Source organism: Anas platyrhynchos, chromosome 2 (assembly GCF_047663525.1).
Source record: "Anas platyrhynchos isolate ZD024472 breed Pekin duck chromosome 2, IASCAAS_PekinDuck_T2T, whole genome shotgun sequence".
In the NCBI taxonomy this organism is placed as follows: Eukaryota; Metazoa; Chordata; class Aves; order Anseriformes; family Anatidae; genus Anas; species Anas platyrhynchos.
In genome coordinates this window covers 96,637,174-96,659,909 of record NC_092588.1, presented here as the reverse complement: position 1 = coordinate 96,659,909, position 22,736 = coordinate 96,637,174, and the positions used below count along the sequence as shown (strand labels likewise).

At 40.4% G+C, this 22,736-nt stretch overlaps 1 protein-coding gene across 14 annotated transcripts in view; it reads right to left on the bottom strand.

Moving 5' to 3' along the window:
* ELMO1 (engulfment and cell motility 1) overlaps window positions 1-22,736 on the bottom strand; it is a 310,601-nt gene that overhangs the window by 178,783 nt on the left and 109,082 nt on the right. For all 14 annotated transcript variants that reach the window (XM_027451441.3, XM_027451440.3, XM_027451439.3 and 11 more), the window contains 5 exons: window positions 20,871-21,022; window positions 19,937-20,015; window positions 9,079-9,129; window positions 7,283-7,405; window positions 6,349-6,480 (listed from right to left, as the gene is read on the bottom strand). In XM_027451441.3, the coding sequence (XP_027307242.1) occupies window positions 6,349-6,480; window positions 7,283-7,405; window positions 9,079-9,129; window positions 19,937-20,015; window positions 20,871-21,022 (537 nt within the window). The remainder of the gene's footprint in view (window positions 1-6,348; window positions 6,481-7,282; window positions 7,406-9,078; window positions 9,130-19,936; window positions 20,016-20,870; window positions 21,023-22,736) is intronic.

Genomic DNA, 22,736 nt, shown 5'->3' with positions numbered 1-22,736 from the left:
ACTGAATTTCGCAAGTATGGGTTTTGTTTTGTTTTTTTCCCTGAAGGTGATGCCTGTCCTGGGCATTATTCCCTGGCCTCATCTTCAAGGCTTAGAGAAAAAGCAATGACTAGAAACCAGGAGTTGAGTGGACAGAAGCTAAGTAGAGGGATGCATGGTAAAAGTGTGAGGAAAGAGTCAAAGCCAGGCATTTGGAAAGGTTTGGAGGAAGGAGGAGTGCAATGCTTCATGGTGCTTAATTATTAGCTATCAGTAATAAAGGACAAAGGACTTTACTTTAGAGGGGGCCATTGCTACATACAGTCAATAAACTAAGTCACTTCTGTCTCAGGGCAAAGCAGCCTATTCGAATAGCTCAGCAAAAGATTTTTTTCCCAAACTGATTATTTTTTCAGCAATAAATTATTTCACTAGTTTTGCAACAGTAGATATGAAAACAGAGGGTTGTGATGGTAGAGAAAACAGTGGAGAATGGAAAGCTACAAATAATTTTCAGGAGTGCAGAAAACCTTCTATCTATGCCATTCTCTCATTGAGCAACAGACTACAAGCTTCTCCATCTCAAGCTTAAAAAAAGGATTTGATCTGGGCTGACACACAGCGACATTCTGAAGGCATTCCTTTGCCACTGCCAAATCCAACAGTGGAATCTGAATGTAAGAAAGCATGACCTTTACTGTAGGTAAAGCTTCACCAAAGGATAAACAATGCAACACTTCTTATCGCTGACTAATGACTGACACCAAGAGGAGTAAACATTAGAAAGGTATGAACAGAACAGTTGCAAATGACTACTCAAATCCTTCCAGATCTCATGAATGACTCAATTTCACCTGCTCAGGGAAAAAAATCCTGACTCACTACAGTCACTCTGACAGATAGATGGCTTGTGCTTGCAAAGGCAATGTCCTGAACAAATAATTCCCCTTTGCTGGTGGAAGAGAGACTACTTACATCTCAGGCCAAACCTCTCAGTTAGGACAACCATGGACTTAGCCTGGTGAGATAGCTATGTCAAGAAATGACAAGGCAACTTGCACCTTACACAGTCTTCTGTAAGACAGTCACTATATTCGTAATTTTGCAATTACTTGATTTGACACTCCCAGCTCTGCTCTGCGGAAAGTAACAGTCACATGGGTGTAACTGAAGAAGGAAGAATGTGTTCTGAAAAAAATAAAGTGTTCAGCATCTTTCCTCAGCCAGAAACATCTGGGGGAAAAACCTTCCCCCTTATCTCTAAATGGGGACTATATTTAGGCTTCGGCTAGGGAACTATTCAAAGAGATTATGAAGAGCACCACAGGACCCATGAGGAAACTTAATAGTTTTTAATCTTCAAAGCACTATTTGGAAGTTGTGCTGTGAAACAAAGGATTTTTTTTTTTTTAAAAAAAAAGATCAAAAGAAAAAAAACGAAGTAGTTACTCATCTGGGGCATGAAGACTGGGGAGCGAGGTGGGGGGGAGCCAAGTCTGAAAAAAGTCTCATCAGCTCATCAGGCCTACATTCTGCCTAAGGAAGAATCGAGTATGCTTTAATTACTCTTAACTATTCGTTGAGTTTCTTTTCTAAAGATCTCTACATGACAACACTTCTAAAGTATCTATTATAGATAGCTTATATTAGGAAGTTTTTGTAATGTCTAACAAATCAGATATGTTGCACATAAAGTCATTATTCATCCTATTATTCATGTTTTCCTTCAGACCTCTGTTATAAACCCCCTCACCTTATTCCCAGTCTTTGTATATGTTGTTTTTTTTTTCCTGGATCCACCACTGTCAAACACAGTATTGTGTTTGACAGTGATCCTTTCCAGGTTGATCCTTTTCATAAAGGATCAACCCTCCATCTTTAAACTTTTAATGAAATTTGTCCCCATCAATCCAATTAAAAAATAATCATATTTTCCTTAAATGCATTGCCATCAGTGCCTTTTAGCTTACATATGACTGCCTCCCTCTCAGCATGTGTGAACATGACATTTCCATGGTGTTGAGCCTGGTGGACTATGCAAGGCAACCTTTTTAAGTCACCTCTTGTAAGACATCTCTCTTATCGCTGCACAAGTCTTGCTCTACGCACTTTTCCTAAATTCAATCAGTCCCAAATCACTGCATAAGCAATTAAAATCATGCAGTGCTCTAAATGATGTCACCAAAACACAGAAAATGTTCTTAGCAGTTCAGCTGCTAGGAAACTAACTTTCCAGATATATTCTAGGCTAACATTTGACTTTTTTTGCAACTACAGTGCACAATCTCCCCTATTTTTGCCTTTTCCAACAGATGAGACTTTGAATTGCCTGCAGAAGAAATTCTTGCCAGTAGTCCTAAATTAACACCTTTGTACTTAGTTCTACTGAATAAAATTACATTTCTATGTCTCTGCTCCCAGAGGTCATCTAATTTGGTGTATGACATGGTGATTGTTTCCTTGATATCTCCCAGATCTGTTTCATCAGGAGATTTCAGTGTATGTTCACTCTTACGTCACCACCACAATTGTTTTCTAACTTAAGCCCATGTTTACCTTTACAAGAACTACAGATCATTCTAAAATTTCACTTTTAATTGTCATATTTTGTCAGACAAGTCCTTACTGGCTTCCCATCTCTTGTACTAATGTCCGTTTTGTCTATATTAATAAATTCCAGCAAGACTAAGAAATCATTATCGTATCAGAGCAAAGAAATCATTTTCCATCTTGAATTTTTGCATGCATACAAACAATTTACATTTTATTGAAGTCAAAAGGAAAAAAAAAAAGCTCTACACACCACAAATGAAAAAACCTCAAGCAGTTTTTCTTTAATTTTTAACTTATTTAAATTTCTTAGAATTTGGTTAGATCTACCTCTAACTTTAAACACATTCACTACAACTTATCACAGACAGTTAATGATATTTACAGAACTATGAGAAAATATAACTCAAGAAACTGACATTATGTATAGCTGTTGCCTACTTTGGTTATAGGAATAAAGTTTACTCAAATGCAACAAGATTTTTGAAGATTCATATGCAGTGAACTCTACAAAACTGAAGAGCTTGGCAATATCAAGAGCAATTTTATCATTACCAACACTTGTACCTTTATCTATTAGCTATCTCCACTACAAAGCTACATTATTATTTGCAAGTCTACAAAACTCTACTTCTACTACAAGAATTGCCATAGATAAACTGCTGAAAGAGATTTTAAGGCAGGAAGAAAAGAAGAAACTCAAGCTATTTAATTTGCAATTGCCTAGAAAAATAAATTAATAAGGTGAAAAAAAAATAATTCAATAAGGTGAAATGTATCTTACATCTCTTAATTGGGTCATCTTTTGTTGTATTTGTCAGTATTTTAGTAAATCTCTTGAAAACTATCTCATCTGAAAATCTCTTTACCCATAATAAACTTCACACTGGACATCTCGACCATCTGGAAAGGCCCTGTGGTTGCTTTAACTGAATATAGGTTTCTAACTATGTAGTTTTACAAATGGTATTGTAAACTTCTGAAACCATGTCTGGACTTTCTCTTTTGTTGACATTATGTTTGCAATGTGGCAAAGCTTTTTCATGTGGCCAAGAAAAATGAATAGAATTCCTGCGTTTCCCAAACAGAAAGACAAGCAGTCCAGGAACAACTGGATGGCTAGACATGGTTTTGCTCTCCTCCTTGGAAAGAACATTCAGTCAGATCAAGAAATTAGCATCCTGACCTCTACCACCAGTGGAATGAAGGCAGCATTGGAAGGCAGCCACCAATTTGGCTGGGTTTCTTCTCATGTTAGACAGCCAAAAGAGGAGGAAGAGAAACCTCCTTTTATTCAGGGCACAGTTCAGTTTGCTTATGTATCCTTCTACCTGCACTCTTCAAAAGCATTGAAGACATTTTAATGTTAGAGTTAGAAGAAGTAGATGGGGTAACAACAGCCATAGGCTAACTGGAGGTCAGTCAGAGCACAGCCCCTGTGTGAGGCTCAGTCAGATTCACTGTTTGAGAGCCAGCCTGAGCTCTAAAACAGGCACTTCTCCAGCTCTGTGAGGAAAGTCCAATTCCTTTTCAGCTATGGGAAAAGTCATACATGTAGAGTCACCTGTATTCTCAGCTCCAAGAAAAAGTTCTGCTCAAGAGCAGAGTAACTCTCCTCACACTTTACAATTAACATATTTATTATTTGTGCATTGCCTCATTATTCTATTAGGGAAATAACCTGCCTCCCATTAGGACCCTTATCATGGCACTCTGAAAACCTCACTTGCCTGTATTTCTGACCTCCCATTATGCTTTCCTTTTATTTATCCTTCCACATTTTCTTCATTGTTTTGATCCCAGTTCCCATTCCCTCCTAGACTTTAATCACCATTCCCTGTCGGAAAGGCATCAGAATTACATAGCAAAAACTGCTGTTGTTACCCCTGACAACTGTTGATTTCTGTAGGCTTCCCAATGAACAGCCCAAATGAAAGTAGTGAAGATAACAGAGACATCCCTGCTGCACACGCACAGCATGAGTTCCTGCAAACTCAGACAGCAACACATTTTGATTCACACCAAGCATCTCCCGTACAATGTTATCAGTTCAAACATGCTGTTGTTAATAATGACTTCAGTTCTGCAGAATCAAAATATATCCTGTGGGACAAACAGAAGCATTGGAAGAACAAGTGTCAGCCCACAACCCTATTGATCTTTAGTCTTTCCTTGTTAAGCAGCAGAAAAACAGGACTAGAATTCAGATCTGTGTGCTAGACATGGTTCAGCTTATGTTGGATGCTTTATTACATAGACAGAGTTTTCCAGCTCCACCTCTAAGAAAGCAAGGTAAGACTTTCAGGAGTGCCAGCGACAGCAGTGGGATCTGAGTGTCTTCAACATCTCATAAAACTGGAATGCACAGCTAATATCCAAAAGTGATCAACCACAATTAGAGAACACTTATTTTAAATTTGACCTCTTTTATTCTTCCATGTGCCATAATCTCTGTATGTACAGATGCACAATGACTTCACTATACCTCAGCATTCCCTCTTGCCCCCTGCCCTGAACTATGTTTATCACCATTTCTTACTTGCCAGCGGTTGCTTTTCCACCATGTACAATGGAAGGTCTGCGAGAACCGATCTCTGTTCTCATTCACCACAAGTTAGAGGGTCTACATTCAGCCATTTATCTCTAAACCATGGCATGCATTTTCCTTTAGTTCTAGCCTTGAGGGCCCAAAGTCCTCTGCTCATCTCACATAGGAGTTGCCAATCTTAAAAGCTGAGATAGCAATGGTCTTCTATTACACAGAAACAGAAAACAGATTCATAGTTTTTGTTGTTGTTGTCTATTGAGACTCAAAAGCTTCTTCAAAGCATTGATTTTACTATCATGCTTATAATGCCAAGTTCCTTTCTTTCCCCTTACTTAAGGCTCCTTACAGATGCAACAGCACTGATACAGCAGTAATTTTTCCTCACTCGTCAGTAATGAAAACAACTATCAGAACCCAGAACGCCTCCTCCCTAAACCACAGGGGAACTGGGTAATCCTGAGCTCTATGCCACAGAGCTGAGCTGAGCACTCAAACTGCACAGCAAGCTTCAGCTTGTACCCGTGTTTGAAACCACCCTGCCTCTGTCTACCACATGCACTGTCTATCTGCCAGGCCAGCAGCAATCATGTACCATTCAAAGTATACAATTTTACCTAAGAAGAAAGAAAATTGCATACTAATCTAGAGTAAACAATAAATCAAGATACTGATTGCAGAGTGTGCATGCATGTGTTTTTTCCCCCTTTGCTTCCAGAGGGGAAAAAAAAAATACACATTATTCATTAGTATAAATGCATGCAACAGTTCAGCCAGATTGTGTTGTTTCAGCCAAAACCAGAACTCTAAGTGGTTTGAGTAGGTCTAAGAGGGAGTTTCTGAATCCTCTACTCACAGATTAAAAGACTTCAAACAACCAAGACAGAAGATCCTACAAGTAAATGCTATAGATAGCATCCTACCTCTGATTTATTGTGCTCATCAGTCCACATTATTACTCAGAGTACGATGGCTTTACAGGTCTGCCACAGATCTGTTAGACAATGCTTGTTCATCCAAGATTTGATTAAGTTAAATTAATTATGACATGTCATGCAAAACTATGTTCTTCCACATTAGATAGTTATTCTTCCAATTAATCCTAACTTCTGATAAAGCAACCCCTTGGGGTAAAAAAGATCTGCAAAAAGATGAAGAAATTATTCTATACTCCTAATAGCCAAAGGTCAAATAAGAAAAGTGACTGATTAGAGAATGTACTACAACAGATGCATTCAACCACTTCCAGTGTCCCACCATCCAAAAATACTCACAATAAATCCAAGTTTTTTATAGTCTCGTGTATACATGGATTTGCGTTTCTCAATACTGCCACTACTGTTGTTAGGTTCAGATTCTGCATCAAATGCAATTCTTCTCAGTTCAAATATGATATCCCGTTGAGCCTGGGTTCAAACAAACATTAAAAAAAATGGTTAAAATAGCTGACCTCTCATTTTAACCACCAATACCCACAAGGCTGTTTGAAAATGCTGCATTCCCTCCATTGCCCAACCTTTATCTAAATTCCCTACCTTCTTACTCGAAGGTCATCAGCAAGAATGACTTTGTGGTTCCCATTTTCCAAAGGTCTCATATTTGTGGGGTTCATGCAGAAATGTGTAAGGGTTGACTTCCAGAAGCAGGACCCATGTTAGCAAGGCCACTAACTACACACTTAATTTAACCCACAGACACAAAACCACAGAAGCCAAGAGATCACACACACTTCAAATTAAGCTGGTATTTAGGCACTTTGCTGACTTAAATCAAAATGGCTCAGTACTCCAATTCTTCTGGTGACTATTTCTGCTGACAAGGGAATGGGCAAGAGAGGACTTACTGCAGTTACACATCACTGGAAATGCCTCCAGACAGTGATAACCACCCCACCATCTATAATAACAACACCATATCAGACAGTCTTTGGAGATACGCACAAGGTACCAGTTCAGGATGACACCAAACTCAGTTCATGAAGCTACATGCTAAGGAGAAAGGCCTGGCCATCTTGCTGTACTTTTGCACATGGAACGCAATAGCCAGTTCATCTTCCAACAGCCAGAAAATAAAATCCAGCATCACAACCGAAGTAAGAGAGATTGGGTAAGAATTCCTGCCAGTGTCTTTTCCTCCATCAAGAGTTTTACGCACAGCAACGAGTAGCTGTCCTCTCCCTGTTCTGACCAGGTCATGTCAGATGCTTACCTGATCCTGTGGATCCATTTTTGTCATCATTCTGTCTTCCAGAAGGTTAAAGGTAAGTACTTGGAGAACATAAAGCTGATGTGCCATTTCATTATTGATGGCCCTCTGTGCCCTGATAACATGCTGCAAAAGAAAGGCAGACTCCAGTGAACACCACTGTATCAGAAAATCCCACCAGGTGAATTCTGGTGTTTCCATTTCTGAAAGAATGTGTTGATACGCAATGGTGTATGTATACTCCAGAAAAAAATTAAACCAAAACCAGCACTACTGATCTAGGTATTCATCTGAACTACAGGCTTCATAAGAAATTCTAAGGGGCAGGACTTTACAGTAATAATGCACTGAAGCTTTCTCCTTTTAGCCACTAGATAGAGCCTGTGCATGTTTGAGAAGTAGTGAAATAAAAACAAACAAACAAAATAGTACAGAGTGAGCCACTGAAGAAAAATTAACTCCTTAGCAAGAGCATTAGAGTTCTGTTTAAAAAAAAAAATGTATTCAAAAAATATTTAAGTAGTTCCCTGAGTGTAAAGTATTCAAGCTGCCAACACAATCAGTAGATACAATGATACAACAGCGCTACTGCTACAGCAGCCAACATCACACCGCAATCCAACTTTGTTTGATATGAGGAAGATGGCTCAGAAATGCATTAGTGTACAATACCTTATACAATAGAGTACAATAGAGAGCTACACACAGCAGTTACCAAGCTGATGGACAATTTCACACAAAACACACACACACACACACACACAGGCTCTACAGGGGAAACAGACAAAGGTATAACTAAACATCTCAGGGCATACATAAGGGAAGAATCATCATGTAGGAGATGGATACAAAAATTGATATTGTACAGCTCCAGGAAATAAAAGAATCTGTCTGCCAAAAAGTACTTGAGCATTTTATGACAGTATATGAAGATAAGGATAACATTCTACAGTGCTTATACCAAATTTTTATAAACACAAGCAATGCAAAAACATGCCTTCTGAAACAAATTCCCTGTTTTGTTTTATTGTTGTTTTGTTGTTGTTGTTTTTGTAATTTTGTTTGTTTTTAATGCATCACTAAAATAATGACACTGAGTGAGAAAGGGCAAAGGTTTGTTTGTTTCTTGTTTGGTTTTGTTTACACTGATATCTCATGACAGATACTGAACTCCTCCCTTTTAAGAAGAATTTCTCCTTGTTCCCTTGAAGATCTGTTCTGCGCTAAGGTCAAAGACAAAATCCCTGTGATTTTCCAAGACAGCAGAAGTCTTTTACGCTGCATTCATTAACTTTACTCTGGACTACATACCATGCTTTTGTGTAAGTGGTGACAAATTGTATGCAACTTGATATCAAGACACAAAATCACCAATAGAACCAAAAACACAGAAACTCATTTTGCAAAATGGAAAGCCCCGTGTGGCTTGCATAGCTGTCATCAGGCCCAAACCTTAACACAGAGGACTTACTATTAATGCCTCAGACATTCCCTAGTCTGCACAATTAAGTTCACATTCTCCATGGGAATAAAACCCTTGAGGTATTACTTTTTATTCAGTATTGCATTTTCACAAAGAAACCACAATTTATTGGGCTGGAAAGATACCCGTTCTGATCATCAGTTTTGAACCCACCCAATAACCAGATCTTTAGCTTGTGTATCACAGGCTTCAAAATGTATCTTGTGAGATACAAGAGTGCAATTACAATATATGAAGACAAAACCTCTACACACCAAAAGTCAAGCCTGCTTTTCTCTCTGGCAGTGAAAAGTAACATTGAAAAGTAAATACTTACAGTTAGGATGATGGAGCGAAGCTGCTTTTGTGCCAAAATGTTTGCCATTTCCTAAATCAGAGAAAAAAGTAATAGCTAGAAGCAAGTATTTTAGTGTTACACCTGTGGGAATAGAAATGTTGTTTTTGCAGAGTTACATTGTTTAGAAGGAGGGAATGTGGTACTGACATATGCTTACAGTGATAAGAAAGTTTAGCAGGCAGCCTAGTAAAATGCAGACAACCAGACTCCTTAGGACAATTAGGTGAAAATCACGGTGTCAAGTCAAGTCAGATAAGTGAAGAAACATTACCACTTCAAGCAGTAAAAATGTCAAAAGAAATTTGAAATTTAGCAGGCCGGCAACTGAAGGCCATGCATTGTTTGTGAAGCATCAGATAGATTGTGAACCTGGATTACCCACTCAGTGGGGAAACAGGGGAGGATCCTGCCATCAAAAGGTATATAAACTGTGTTTTGGAACTAGTAGATGCGCTCTCTCCTGCTTGTGGGGCGCCCGCCATTGCAATCGCGAATAAATTACTACTTCACTGAGATCCTCGCCTGAGCCTAAGTTATTGGCTACGGAGTGTTTCTCACAATTTGGGGGCTCGTCCGGGATCCAGTCACCTACTGGGGAGCCCCACCGCCGCAGTAGCAGGAAGGCATGCCCCGCTGATTTCAGTGGTCCTGTGCATCGATGGTGGCGGTTCTGCAGAAAGCTGACAGAGGGCCCGAGACTGGTTAAAGAGGCAGGATCCGTGAAGTAGTGGGGAAAGGAAGAAGGTAGGCACTCCGGGTTTTTAAGAATCGATCCGGTAACTCTGTGCACAGACCAAGGTAAGAAATATTAAGTATTGCCTTGGGGGTCGGGTATCTGGTGTATGGTATAAGCCCTTGCACGGGGAAGTGCTGGCACTACACCAGGGGAATCTGGTGTACGGTAATCCTTGCACGGGGAAGTGCTTGGAAGTACACCAGGGAATCTGGTAAACTCAGGTGTGTGGTAACGCTGGCACAGGGAAGTGCTTGGCGGTACACCCCCATCTTTCAGTACGTTGGTGTGTGGTACACTGCAGAAGGGAAATTTCTGTAGCACATACTGGCGAGGGTTAGGAAAGATGGGAAGTACGAGTTCCAGGGAATCTGGTAAACTCATAGGTGTGCGGTAACGCTGGCACGGGGAAGTGCTTGGCGGTACACCCCCATCTTTCAGTACGTTGGTGTGTGGTACACTGCAGAAGGGAAATTTCTGTAGCACATACTGGCGAGGGTTAGGAAAAATGGGAAGATATGAGTTCCAGGGGACAGGGAGATATCCCTGGGGGAGTGCCTACTAATAGTTCTTCCTGAAGAATGATAAGAAATTGGAAACATAATCCCAAAATTAGAGGGATTGTAAAAGAAAAATAATTTTAAAAGGTTAAATGTTGTGTATCAGTCTGGACAAAAGAACCAATTAAGGAAACAGCAGTATTTTGGCCAAAATACGGGTCTGATGAAAATTCAGGCTTTAAATTTATGTGTAAACAAGAAGATTCCTTTTTCAGAGAAGGAGCCAAGTTATGCTCCCTATAATCTTAATATTGAACTGGTGGCAGCAGCAGTCACTCCAGGAAGGGAGACAGGGACTGTAATCAACACTGTCCCTAAAGAAGGATCGTACTCTAGGCTCCGGCAAGAATAAGAACAAGGTAGAAGAGATATTGAGAATTTTGCCTTCCCTGATACTAACAGTACTAACACTAACTGTGTATCCTCTAAGGTGAACTACCCCCTCCTCCTTACCAGCAGAGAGGTTAGGACTTTTAAGAGGAGAGGAAGTCTTTATTTGAGGACCCCAACAGCCTAGTTGAACAATTAGACCAGTTCCTACGACCTGATTTATACTCTTGGGGGAGGGAATTATGTCTATAAGTATGTTGTTTACAGGGAAAGAAATGGGAATGATCAGGAGGAGAGCTGCTATACAAGAATGGGAAAGAGCTCATCCTCCAGGACTAGGGGTAATACCGGCAGGGCAGAAATACCCACTTGCCAATCCTGGCTGGAATAATAATAGTGTGCAACACAGAAATCATATGAGAGACTTGGGGTCAGAATGAGAAAGTACTTGGGGATGAGACCTGAGGACCCAATATCCCAAGGGCTCTTGAAAGTTCATTGTGTGATTAAAGCCTGGCAAAATATGCAGAAAATGCTTCAGAAGGTGGGGGGATGTAGTGAACTGACTCGGGGACCCTCCTGCGGGAGGCCCTGGAGGTGTGTGTCCGGAGGGGAGATAAGAAGGAAAAAAAAAAAAAAAAGAAAAAAAAAGAGAGCGAAACTAATGGTATTGACAGTGCAGCGGGTAGTGAGGCAGAGCGTTGGAGAAAGAGGAAGAAAATCTTCAGGGGGAGTCAGGGCCAGGATGGAAAGGAGAGGAAGAGAGATGAAGGAATGGCAGGCAAAGAAGGCTGCCTGTGTTGTGGCCTGAGTCCTAGCAGAGACAGACTTTGATAAGATGTTTTAAGTGTGGCCAGGCTGGCCTCTTCGAATAGGAATATCTGGAGTGGAAGAAGGAGGAAAGAAGGAAAATGGGATGAAATATGCTATATTGATATGTTGTTTCAGTATCTTGGAGGGACAAGGTATGGAAATAAGTTGGACCCTGACTGAGCCTTTGGTGCTGGTATTAGAAAAGTACAGGCTGGAGAAAGATAAAGGAAGTGTTAAAAGGGTTGCTGAAGGTGTTAAAGGTGTGGCATGTAGTATTTAACAGAGCTGTTTGAAGTTGAATGAGCAGGGAAAGGTGATGTAGGCATTATCTAAGTAACAGTCTAGAAGTTTTGGTATATTTGCTGTGGTGTTTGTTCAGTTTCCCAAGCATCGGGGAGGGGGGAACAGCCTGCTTCACCAGGGGCCTCTCCAGCAGCCGCAGGGGGGCTTCGGCTCCAGCGCCTGGAGCGCCTCCTCCCCCTCCTTCTGCACTGACTTTGGTGCCTGCGGGCGGGTTTCTCGCTCTCCCAACTGCTGTTGAGCAGCAGGTTTTTGTTTGTTTCTTTGTTTGTTTTTGTGGATGTGCTCTCACAGAGGCACAGACTGTATTGCTCATGGCTTGGCTCTGGGCAGCAGTGGGCCCCTTTGGGGCCAGATGAAATTGTCCCTTATCTACCACGGGGAGGTTTCTGGGTTTTTCTCACGGGGGCTGCCACTGCAGTTTCCCACCCCCACACCTCTCACACCCCCCGAACCTTGCCATCAAACCCAATACACTGGGGAACAGCTAGGTCATTACTGACTTGTAAAGTATCAGGGATTAAATTAACTAATGAAACCCTAAAAAGTGATGGGGGCAGAAGGGGCTGGGATAACAGTGCCACTTTTGGGGGATACCAAGCTGAGACCAGGAGATAAAATGATCACTGGGTAATTATTGTATGTATCCAAGGCAGGGACTAACTTGTTGAGAAGGGATTTGATGATTAAACTGGGCATTCAAATAGTAAATTGTTAGACTGGAATAACAGTGTTATTAATAGAGTGCTCTCAGGCCCTGAGAGCAAACAAACATGTATATTCACCTCTGACTGGAAAGACCCTGAAATGGGGGCGGAAGCAACAATATAGGTGGACAATTTTACCTCAGGGGTTTACAGGGCCACCTATCTATTTGGGTAAGTTCTAAAAAGATTTTGGAGCAATTACAACCTCCCAAGGAGGTATTAATGTTAACAAATATGTGGATTGTTTTCTATTGTCAGGACAGGAGAAAAGAGTTGTGAAGAAAGCTACTAACAAGCTATTCAACTTTCTGGGAAAGCAGGGCTTGGGAGTATTGAAAAATAAATTACAATATGGAGAAAGAGAAGTCAGGTATTTAAGGCATCTAATGTCTGAAGGAAAACAGAATAAATGCAGAGAGGATTCAGGGAATTGTTGAAAATTAAGAAAGAACTAAAAAGTTTTAAAAGAAAGATTTTTTTTAAGGAATCAGGAGCCATGAAGTCTGAAGGAAAATGGATACTCCCTGATGGGAGAGAAATGCTGAATAAAGTGATAATGAGGCGAATATTAACTGTTTTACATCAAAAAAGTCATTGGGAGGTGCAAGCAATAAGTGATGTTGTGCTACGCAAGTATGTCTGTGTAGGAATATACACTTTAGCGAAGCACATATGCAGGGGATGTACTATATGTCAAAAGGTAAATAAAAAGGTCTTCTGTAACCCATCTAGAAGAGGACGGGAGCCAGGGATTTGACCTTTCCAAAGTATACAGGTAAACTTTACTGAGTTACTTGTTTGTCCTAATTGACCACGTGACTGGATGGGTGTAAAGCTTTACTGCAAGGGTTAAAGCAGGCCTTAGCGATTGAGTGGGATTTTCACAGCCCCTGGCACCCCTCCTCTTCTGGGAAGGTGGAGCGAATGAATCAGACATTAAAGAAGCAATTAACTAAACTAGTGTTAGAAACCCAACTTCCTTGGGTAAAATACTTACTCCTACAGGTTCAAACAGCACCAAGAAAGGATATAGGAATTTCACCATATGAGATACTGTTCAGATTGCCCTATCTGGGCAGAAGGGATGAGATACCACAATTCAAAACAAGAGAGTTTTCTTAAGAACTGTATTCTGGGGTTGTCCTCTTCTTTGTCATTTCTCAGGACCTGTGGGTTGTTGGCTCAAACCCCACCTTTGGAATTCCCCATTCACCACCATCACCCAGGAAACCGGGTCCTGATTCGGACCTGAAAAGAGTCAACTCCGGCCTGACTGGGAAGGACAATTACTAACCACTGAAACAGCTGTAAGAACTGTGGAAAAAGGTTGGACTCACTATAAAAGGTTGGACTCACTATAGTCGAGTGAAGGCATCCGTCGACGCTAGTACCTGGGAAGCTGTTCCTACAAAAGACTTGTTGGAAGTTGAAATTGAAGAGAAAAATCTCATAGTGGACTCTGAATAGGATAAGAGCTTACAATTGTAAACTAACCTTTTATTTTTCACAGGTAACTAACGACTGTGACTTGTGATTGAGAGAAAGAACAGACCTATAGCGAATTGCAGTGCTCCCAAGGGGGGGTTGTTATAGTAGTAGTGTACATCTTATTTTTTTGTATCGATAATTATTTGGAAACCTAAGGTTTAAAAATAATGACAGGGAAAAACTGATTACTAATTTTGTTTTTAGTGATTCTAGGCCTCAGAGAAGGCCTTGGTCAATTGGCAACTTGGAAAAGGCATGACCAGATAATAGCAAAAACGGGATACCCCATCAAAATATGGGTGATTGTGACAGAGGGTTATGTACCACAATCTGTCACATTTGATGTTTGAGGTGTTAGCTTGTGGAGATTTAAATGCCCAACGACAATTGAGCAGAGAGAACAAATAACTGGGAGAGACCCAACAGCCAGATTGAGAATAGCTATATGGAAACAATCCTCTATTGCCATCAGAGAAAGGGAGAAACTCAAGGAGAAAACAGGAGAGAAAACAGGAGGCCCTCTGAAATGTGTCAGTTCAAACAAGGTATGGGGATGTGAATGCCTGGATAGAATGGGTCAAATATACCGTCCAGAGTCTCAACCGTAGCTACTGCTATGCTTGTGCCTCGGGATGACCGATTGCCCAGATAGTGCCCTTCCCATGGGGGTGGACCAAAGACTCCCAAGGGATGCGATGTATGATTGCATTGTATCAAGAAAAGACTGCCTGGGGAAATGAGGCCTGTAAGTCTCTCTTTGCTGTTTCTTGCATGATAACAGTATCACGGTTCCCCCTGCATTCTCTACAGCTATAGGTAACCATACAGCTTGCCTCTCACGGCAGGGTGTGAGTGCTACCTGGCATCTGGGAGAATTTGCCTTGTGCTACCAAGGACTTGATGGGAAACTGCTCAAGACTAGAGATCCCCAGGGCAGATCTCTGGTGGGACGGTGGAGGGAAGATCTTACGGTCCACCCATCTAATTGGGAAGGTACTTGTGCACTTGTTCAATTAGCTATACCCTTCACCCTGGCATTTGAAAGAGAAACATCACAAATACCCAGAGGAAGTAAAAGAGGCTTAGGAATATCATTTGATGATAGAGTATACATAGATTCTATGGGGGTACCTAGAGGAGTTGCAGATGAACATAAAGCCAGAAATCAAATTGCTGCAGGGTTTGAGTCACTGTTCTGGTGGGTAACAATCAATAAAAATGTGGATTGGATTAATTATTTCTATTATAATAAGCAGAGATTCATCAATTATACCAAGGATGCGATGAGAGGAATCGCTGAACAACTAGATGCCATCAGCAAAATGGCTTGGGAAAACAGGATAGCATTAGATATGATGCTCGCAGAGGAAGGAGGTGTGTGTGTGTGTAATACTGAGCAACCATTGTTGCACTCTTATACCCAGCAATAGTGTCCCAGATGGCTCAGTAACAAGAGCATTGCAAGGGCTTACCACCCTTGCCAGTGAATTGGCAGAAAAAAATAAAAAAAGATAGGCATATTTGCAACATTGATCGTAGTTGTAGGAGTTTTGACAGCCATTGGTTGCTGCATTATCCTCTGTGTAAGAGGACTAGTACAGTGGTTAACTGAAACCGCACTATTGAAACAAATGACCATGGAGCTACCACCTTACTCAGATAAGGAGATAATGAGGAGATGGAAAGCAAAGAAAGCAAAGAAGTCTATCAAATTATACCTTAGAGAAAGGTTTTGCAAAAATCAACAGTTTATAAAAAAAGAAAAGGGGGGAATTGTGGGAATAGAAACGTTGTTTTTGCAGAGTTACATTGTTTAGAAGGAGGGAATGTGGTACTGAGATATGCTTACAGTGATAAGAAAGTTTAGCAGGCAACCTAGTAAAATGCAGACAACCAGACTCCTTAGGACAATTAGGTGAAAATCACGGTGTCAAGTCAAGTCAGATAAGTGAAGAAACATTACCACTTCAAGCAGTAAAAATGTCAAAAGAAATTTGAAATTTAGCAGGCCGGCAACTGAAGGCCATGCATTGTTTGTGAAGCATCAGATAGATTGTGAACCTGGATTACCCACTCAGTGGGGAAACAGGGGAGGGTCCTGCCATCAAAAGGTATATAAACTGTGTTTTGGAACTAGTAGATGCGCTCTCTCCTGCTTGTGGGGCGCCCGCCATTGCAATCGCGAATAAATTACTACTTCACTGAGATCCTCGCCTGAGCCTAAGTTATTGGCTACGGAGTGTTTCTCACACACCTATAAAACTAAAGCTTTTTAAGGTGTCGTTCTTATGTTTCTACAGTGTTTCTTTAAGGCAAAATGAAGCAGTGTAGCAACTACAACTATGATAGTTATTTTGGGGGCCACAAACTCTCCATGAGTTTTTCTGCTAAGAAAAAGAGGGGAAAAAAAAGCCAAGTCTTCATCAGCTGAGGACTTCAGTGATACAAAAACAGCAATATAAGACCTCAGAGGAGACCTTTGCAGGTAAAACAGAGCATTTGCATATACTTGTTCGAGTACAACTTCCTTCTATGCCTCCCACTCTACAACGCAGCATTAAATGCTTTGAATCTGTCAGCCAGGGCTTTAAAAGCAGATGTCAAACAACACACATATTAACATTTTGGCTGTTTCAAAGTCACATGTTCTAAGTTTTAGCCTAGGACTCAGTACTGTTTCCTCTTAGCGAGTAATACTTCTCCCTGTATTTTGGCAGCAGTGCTGGCATTGGTCCACTATTTTGCCTTCAATTTGCTTCTTTTTCTAGAAGTAATGGCCAAATCAGTATCAACCAGGATTTGTTTTGACTTTCACTCTTAGACATTTGACTAGGAGAGAATATTTTATAGCGATCAAGCATGAGAGCCCAGAGTCCTGAACCATACCTATAAGCACATACCTGTTTTTAACTTTCATTATGCTTTCCATCATGAATATGATGGAAAATAAATATAAATATAAAAATGTGTGTGTGTGTGCATGTGAACACACACTAGCATATGCAATGCAAACATCTTATAGCACTTAGCAATTATCATGGAAATACTTTTACATTCCTGTTTATAAAATATACAATTTAAGGATTTGGATAATTTGGTTAACATATTGCACACTGCTAGTTAGACACCGCTTATTTATATGTACACAACAGTGTAATGTTTGACTAAAAATACAGCTAATGCCAATGATCTACTTGTGTATCAGCCTTACGTAATGCAGCACAGCAAATCAACGCTGACACACGCTTAAGGACATTCTTAGAATGCACTGTCACTCTGTGTAGTTGGCACCACATCCAAATATTGTTCATATTCAGGAGAAATAACAAAACATCTTGCTAATCTTTGTGAGAGTTGGAAAGTAATGTAGAGTAGATACCAGCTGGTTTTATATTAAAAAACAAAACTAGAAAGGAGTGAAAATGAGACTATTGTGTAAAAATGAAGAGCTAGATTGCTGAAATGTGGTTGCAGAAACAATGTAAATAAAGCTACTGTTAGGGTGAGAACTTGCTTGCAAGAAGAAAAGAATTTTAATTCTGAGGCAGGAGGCAGTCCTGGATGCTGACTGATTTCTTTACACCAAAATACAGGAATGGTAAGGAAGAAAGATGGGACCAAAATCCTATGAAACTCAGCTTTTATGCCTTTTCTGGTAAAGCTCGTTTCAATTGCACGTAGCAGCTGAAGAATGAACGATACAGATGATTCCATCTCCTTTGGAAATGCCCAACTGAACTGCAGAGGGAGCTCTAGGCACATGGTAGGTACACCTTACGTTATAGACACCAGACCGGCTCTGCCTTTTCAAACAAAGTACGTCCACTGCAAGGAAGACAGACAGGTAAAGAATGAGGTAGGGTTTTTTGTTTGTTTGTTTGTTTGTTTGTTTTCCTCTCTGCATTCAAGCCAAAAACTGGAAATTCATTCTACTTTTTGTAAACAATCGAATTCTCACTTCACTCTTACACCTGGAAATTAAAACGCCATTACCAGGTTGTCATTTTTGTTCACTGACCCAGAAACTGTGACAGGAGCAGCAAGCATTCACAAAGCCTATTGCTACAACAAAACCAACTTTGTCTCCAAGAAGTCTGCTGGGCTATTAGCAGCTGATGAGCTGCCTCTTCTATAACAAGTATTGTAGTAACAAATGAGAACAAGAATTATTTGACACCTCATTTCCCATAGCAACATCTCTGAAAATGCAGACAATTTGGAGACATAGGAAAAAAAAGTGCTTCAAACATTCACGATATTATTTCATTGCTCAACAGGCCTTTTCTGATATGTAAAGGGTTTGTGCTATTCTTCTCCCCTCTCCCCCCCCCACTTATTTATATAACGTAGGTTTCTCTAGATGATTTAGTCCTCAACAGTGGCACAGAAAGCAAAGCAACAAGGGAGTCCTCATTTAGAAACTAAAAACCTTGAAACCTTTGGCTTTTTGCATTACAGAAATAAAGTAAGAAGAAAGTAGGAGACCAGCAACCAGACTGAAATCCATTCCTTAAATGCAAGCCAATCATTCACATCATACCAGTCTCCAGCAGGGAGGGTGCCAAGGATGCTGAAATCACACGGAGTTTGGTGCAGGGTTACTTGGGCAAGTTCTGGCAGCCTGCAGACGTTTCTGACATGCTCTGCTTGTAGCAGACATTTTTGCACAAATGCATGCTCTTGATAATTCCCAGTGCAATGCATTAGTCAGTTTCATCTACTATCAGCTATTTTGAATGCCACAGCTTCTCCCTGCTAACCATACTAGTGGTGAATGCTGAACTGTAACTTTTGAGTACCCCCAGTCCAATAACTGGGAGATAGACATGGAACTTCATCAGCTTGGTTCTCTTAGAAAGACACAATCCAATAAATAATATCATTCACCCCTGTAGACAGCTAACAGACACCTCTCCTTCCTGTACACGTTTTGCTAATTAACCACTATACGGATCCTAACTATTTATCCTAGGATTTTAAAAACTGAATGAAATTTTCTTTAATGACAGAGCTATCAGTCTTTGAGCCAAATCAAGTCATTATGTTCTGATGATTATAAACTCTGTAACATTTTTTTTTTTTGTCATGACAGCAGGTACTAGTGTTTAAACAATTTTGTTTAAACAATCCCCACCATTTAAAAGTATAAGTAAATCTAAGAAGACTTGATAAGAATGGATCAGCAGCTCCCAATGAACTCATTCTGGACACTAGGAGTATGTCATACCACAAGAATTATCATTACTGTTTCTGGTGATGGAAATACTAAATAAATAAATGACTAACTCTGTTTTGACACGAGCTAATGACTTGATAAACAAGGATAAAACTTCTCTATTTCATAACACATTACATTCCATCCTCATTTAAGATCATCTAGCAATCCTGAATCTTCCTTTTGAGGCTTCTGATCTCTGGCCCTAAACTTAACTTAAAATAGTACACTGACAGTTATGAAATGCTTACATGGCAAGATATTTCCATTTTCAAAAGGAACACACTCTTTATTAAAAAATCTAGGGGGGGAAATGACTTACCAAAAAGTAGTCTGAGTTTACAAGCTGTGCTGGCAAGGAGTTCAGTACAATAAATACTACAGCCAGCCACAGTCAATATGGTTCATGTGAGGTTACAGGGAACTACAAAAAACATAGAAGAATGCTTAATCCCCACTAATACTGGTACAAAATGGAAGCAGCTCCATTAAAATGCATGATATTATACCTGTGACACTAAAAATAAAGCAAGTGTCAGTTGGAACTAAATGCAGAAAAAATGTGACTGGGACAACTACAGGAGTAACAGTTGGACTTGATGATCTTAAGAGATCTTTTTCAACCTAAATGATTTTAAAATATACTTTTCTTACAGATACGGGAATTATACAACAAATCCCAACAACTTACCTGCCTCTTGTCATCTGGTGCTTTAAGGAAAAGTGCATTTATTACCGCAATGGTATATGTCTGGATTTCTTGGTCTGTCCTGTTTGGAAAAAAAAATATAAACATGAGAGAAGGTGACGAAAATACACAAGCTGTAGAAACTAATCTTCCAGTTGCATTACTGCTGGTAGAAGTCAAGGGACTGTTTGCACTTAGTATCACCCATGTGTAAGTTAGGTAGTTAAATCTAGTCATCCAGGTTCTCTCTATTACTCATATGAGAAACAAGATGTTCCAGAAGGAGACTCAGCACTCAAGAACGGTGCACTGAATCATGACCTCAAAGTGCCACTGACTATGCCCAAACAAACAGCTCCTGTCAGATGTCCACCAGCTACAGGTAGAATGAGGAATCCCTTAAAAGTGCTATGGAGAGGAATCTGTTGGTATTAAAAGTGTTTCAGGAGAGTAGAGGCATGGATAGCTAGTTGCACAATACATTACCCTATGCTAAAAAGGAGGTGGTTTTCATCTGTTTAACCACAGCATATTCCTGTTAAAGAGAAAGCTTCTCCCTTTCCAAATGTACCTTCAATAAAAGTTGAGTAGTTTTGTCTTAGACATTTCCCAGAGCAAAGAAAAGCAACCCCATCTGTATGTTAATGGCTCTAAAGCCTTTAATCTCTACTCAGTGCTCTTCTTTTCACTTCCCACCTCCAACCACACTGGCAACTTAGCACCAAGAAAAAAGTGTATTAGAAGCAGCAGTAATAACAATAGAAGTCTATGATAAAGCAATTCCAGAAAACTGCTAACCTGTCATTCAGCCACTTATAATAAATGTGAAAATAATGCAGGAGGCTGCTAGTCTTTATACCACTCTTCTTCTAAACGCTGTGCTCATTTGGAAAAAAAAAATAAATTACCACACCAAGTGGCATTTGAAGACACTCACCCTTGGAGATGTGGGATTAACTGTCCAATTGTGATCTCCTGTGCCACCTTCTGGTACAGGTCATGGCTATTGAGCACCATCGATTCCAGAATTGCTAGCGACCGTTGTAAGATAGAGATGTCCGAGGCAAACTTGTTCACGTAGCTTGCTATCTACAAATTAACACATTTTGAACATTTGCATCTTGTCATGAAACCAGGGAAAGGGAAGAAAGAAAACTGTGGAAGTGGCTCAGGAATCATCAGAACAGAAGTAGTCTTGCCCAAATGCCAGGCATCAGTGAACACCTGAAAGCACTCAACAAGGCACTGCAGATACCTTCAAAGGACGCAGTGGCACAGATTCTTCACCTGGCACAAATCACCACATCTTTATGTCAATATTAATGGCCACATGCCTCAAGATGAAGTTATGCACAAGATAAATCAACATTAAAGAACTCCGTTACATTTTTTGTGAGGGAAACTTTGGAAAGGATCACAAGAATTCTGCTCATTCTCTCCAGGATCTGTGCAGCCAATGCTCTCTAAACAAATTTCTAGGCTCAAAGCAACTGCTGCAGGAGAGAAATTTACATCTATATCTCTGGAAAATGCAACTCCAGCAAAATATACTTTTTTTTTTTTTTTTTTTTACTTGCTGTTACCAACATTAAAAGCTCTTCCAGATTGCAAATTAAAACTCAGTCGATTATCATTTATCAGCACAACTGATTGTGTAGCTCTATCTAGAATCCTGTCTTGCTAGCTGTTCATGCATTAATAACCCTCACTCTTACCGAAAGCTGCTATGAACAAATGGCACACTAATAGAAACCACGTCTGACCTACACATTTCTGCAGCGTGGCAATAACTTAATGCATGCTCACATCTGTGGAGCCAACACAGCTGTGTGGTACCATGTGGCAGCATATATTCTTTCTTCTGCATGCTTCCCAGTCTGTAGACACAGCTCCCAGGGGAAGCCTCTCACCTTCTGCTGGCAAAGGAAGCAAGAACCGCTTGGGTTTTCTTGAAACATACCTATACCAGCACAGAAAAGCAAAAAGGTACCCAAGGAAGCACAGACAAGAGATGTCCTGTGACTAGTTATTTACTTGTTGTAGACTTGAGATGGGGTCACTGCAGTCTATGTGATGCATTCTTTCCAGAAACCTTGAAGTCCATGCCCTTCTTAAGTAGTCATGCTACACGCCACTAACATGATTATACTGTTTTGGATTCTAGAAGCTCACTTAGACCTTGGTATCATTTTCCTTTTGGAGGAAGAAAGGTATGCCCTTTGCCTGGAAAAGCTGCCTTGCTGATTGTAAAATTCACAGCTAGATATCAACATGGGGACAATGACACTGTTTTGTTCCTGTGACATTCTGAGTAGTGCTGAAGCAGCAACACCCCCCTCCCTTTTTAAAAAAATAACTTTGGTAGGAGACTATGAGGAAAGAGGGATGAATTTTTGTTCTTTTAACCTATTGCACCGCTGTTTGTTGCTCTGCTACTTGCTTTGCACTGCCACAAGAACATTTAATGCAGAATACAAGGCATCTGTTCACAAAATAGGCATTGGATTTACAGAACAATAAAGAACCAACCCATGCACGTATGGACAACAGCAGGAGAGGAGCAACTTAACCAGCCTTTTTCTGCTCTGGACTTTCACTATCTGCTATCTGCAAGTCTTGAGCACAACTACTATTTACATTAATAAATAATGCACATTGTGCTATTTAGGGTGACAAGCTACATCTCTGCAGCCCTGTACTACCCTGCCTCTCTTAATGTTAATCCAGTTGTTTTCTGATACACTGCAGCCAGGACTGCCAGATGTCCAGAAATCCCACAATATGGACAGTGGGCATGCACAGA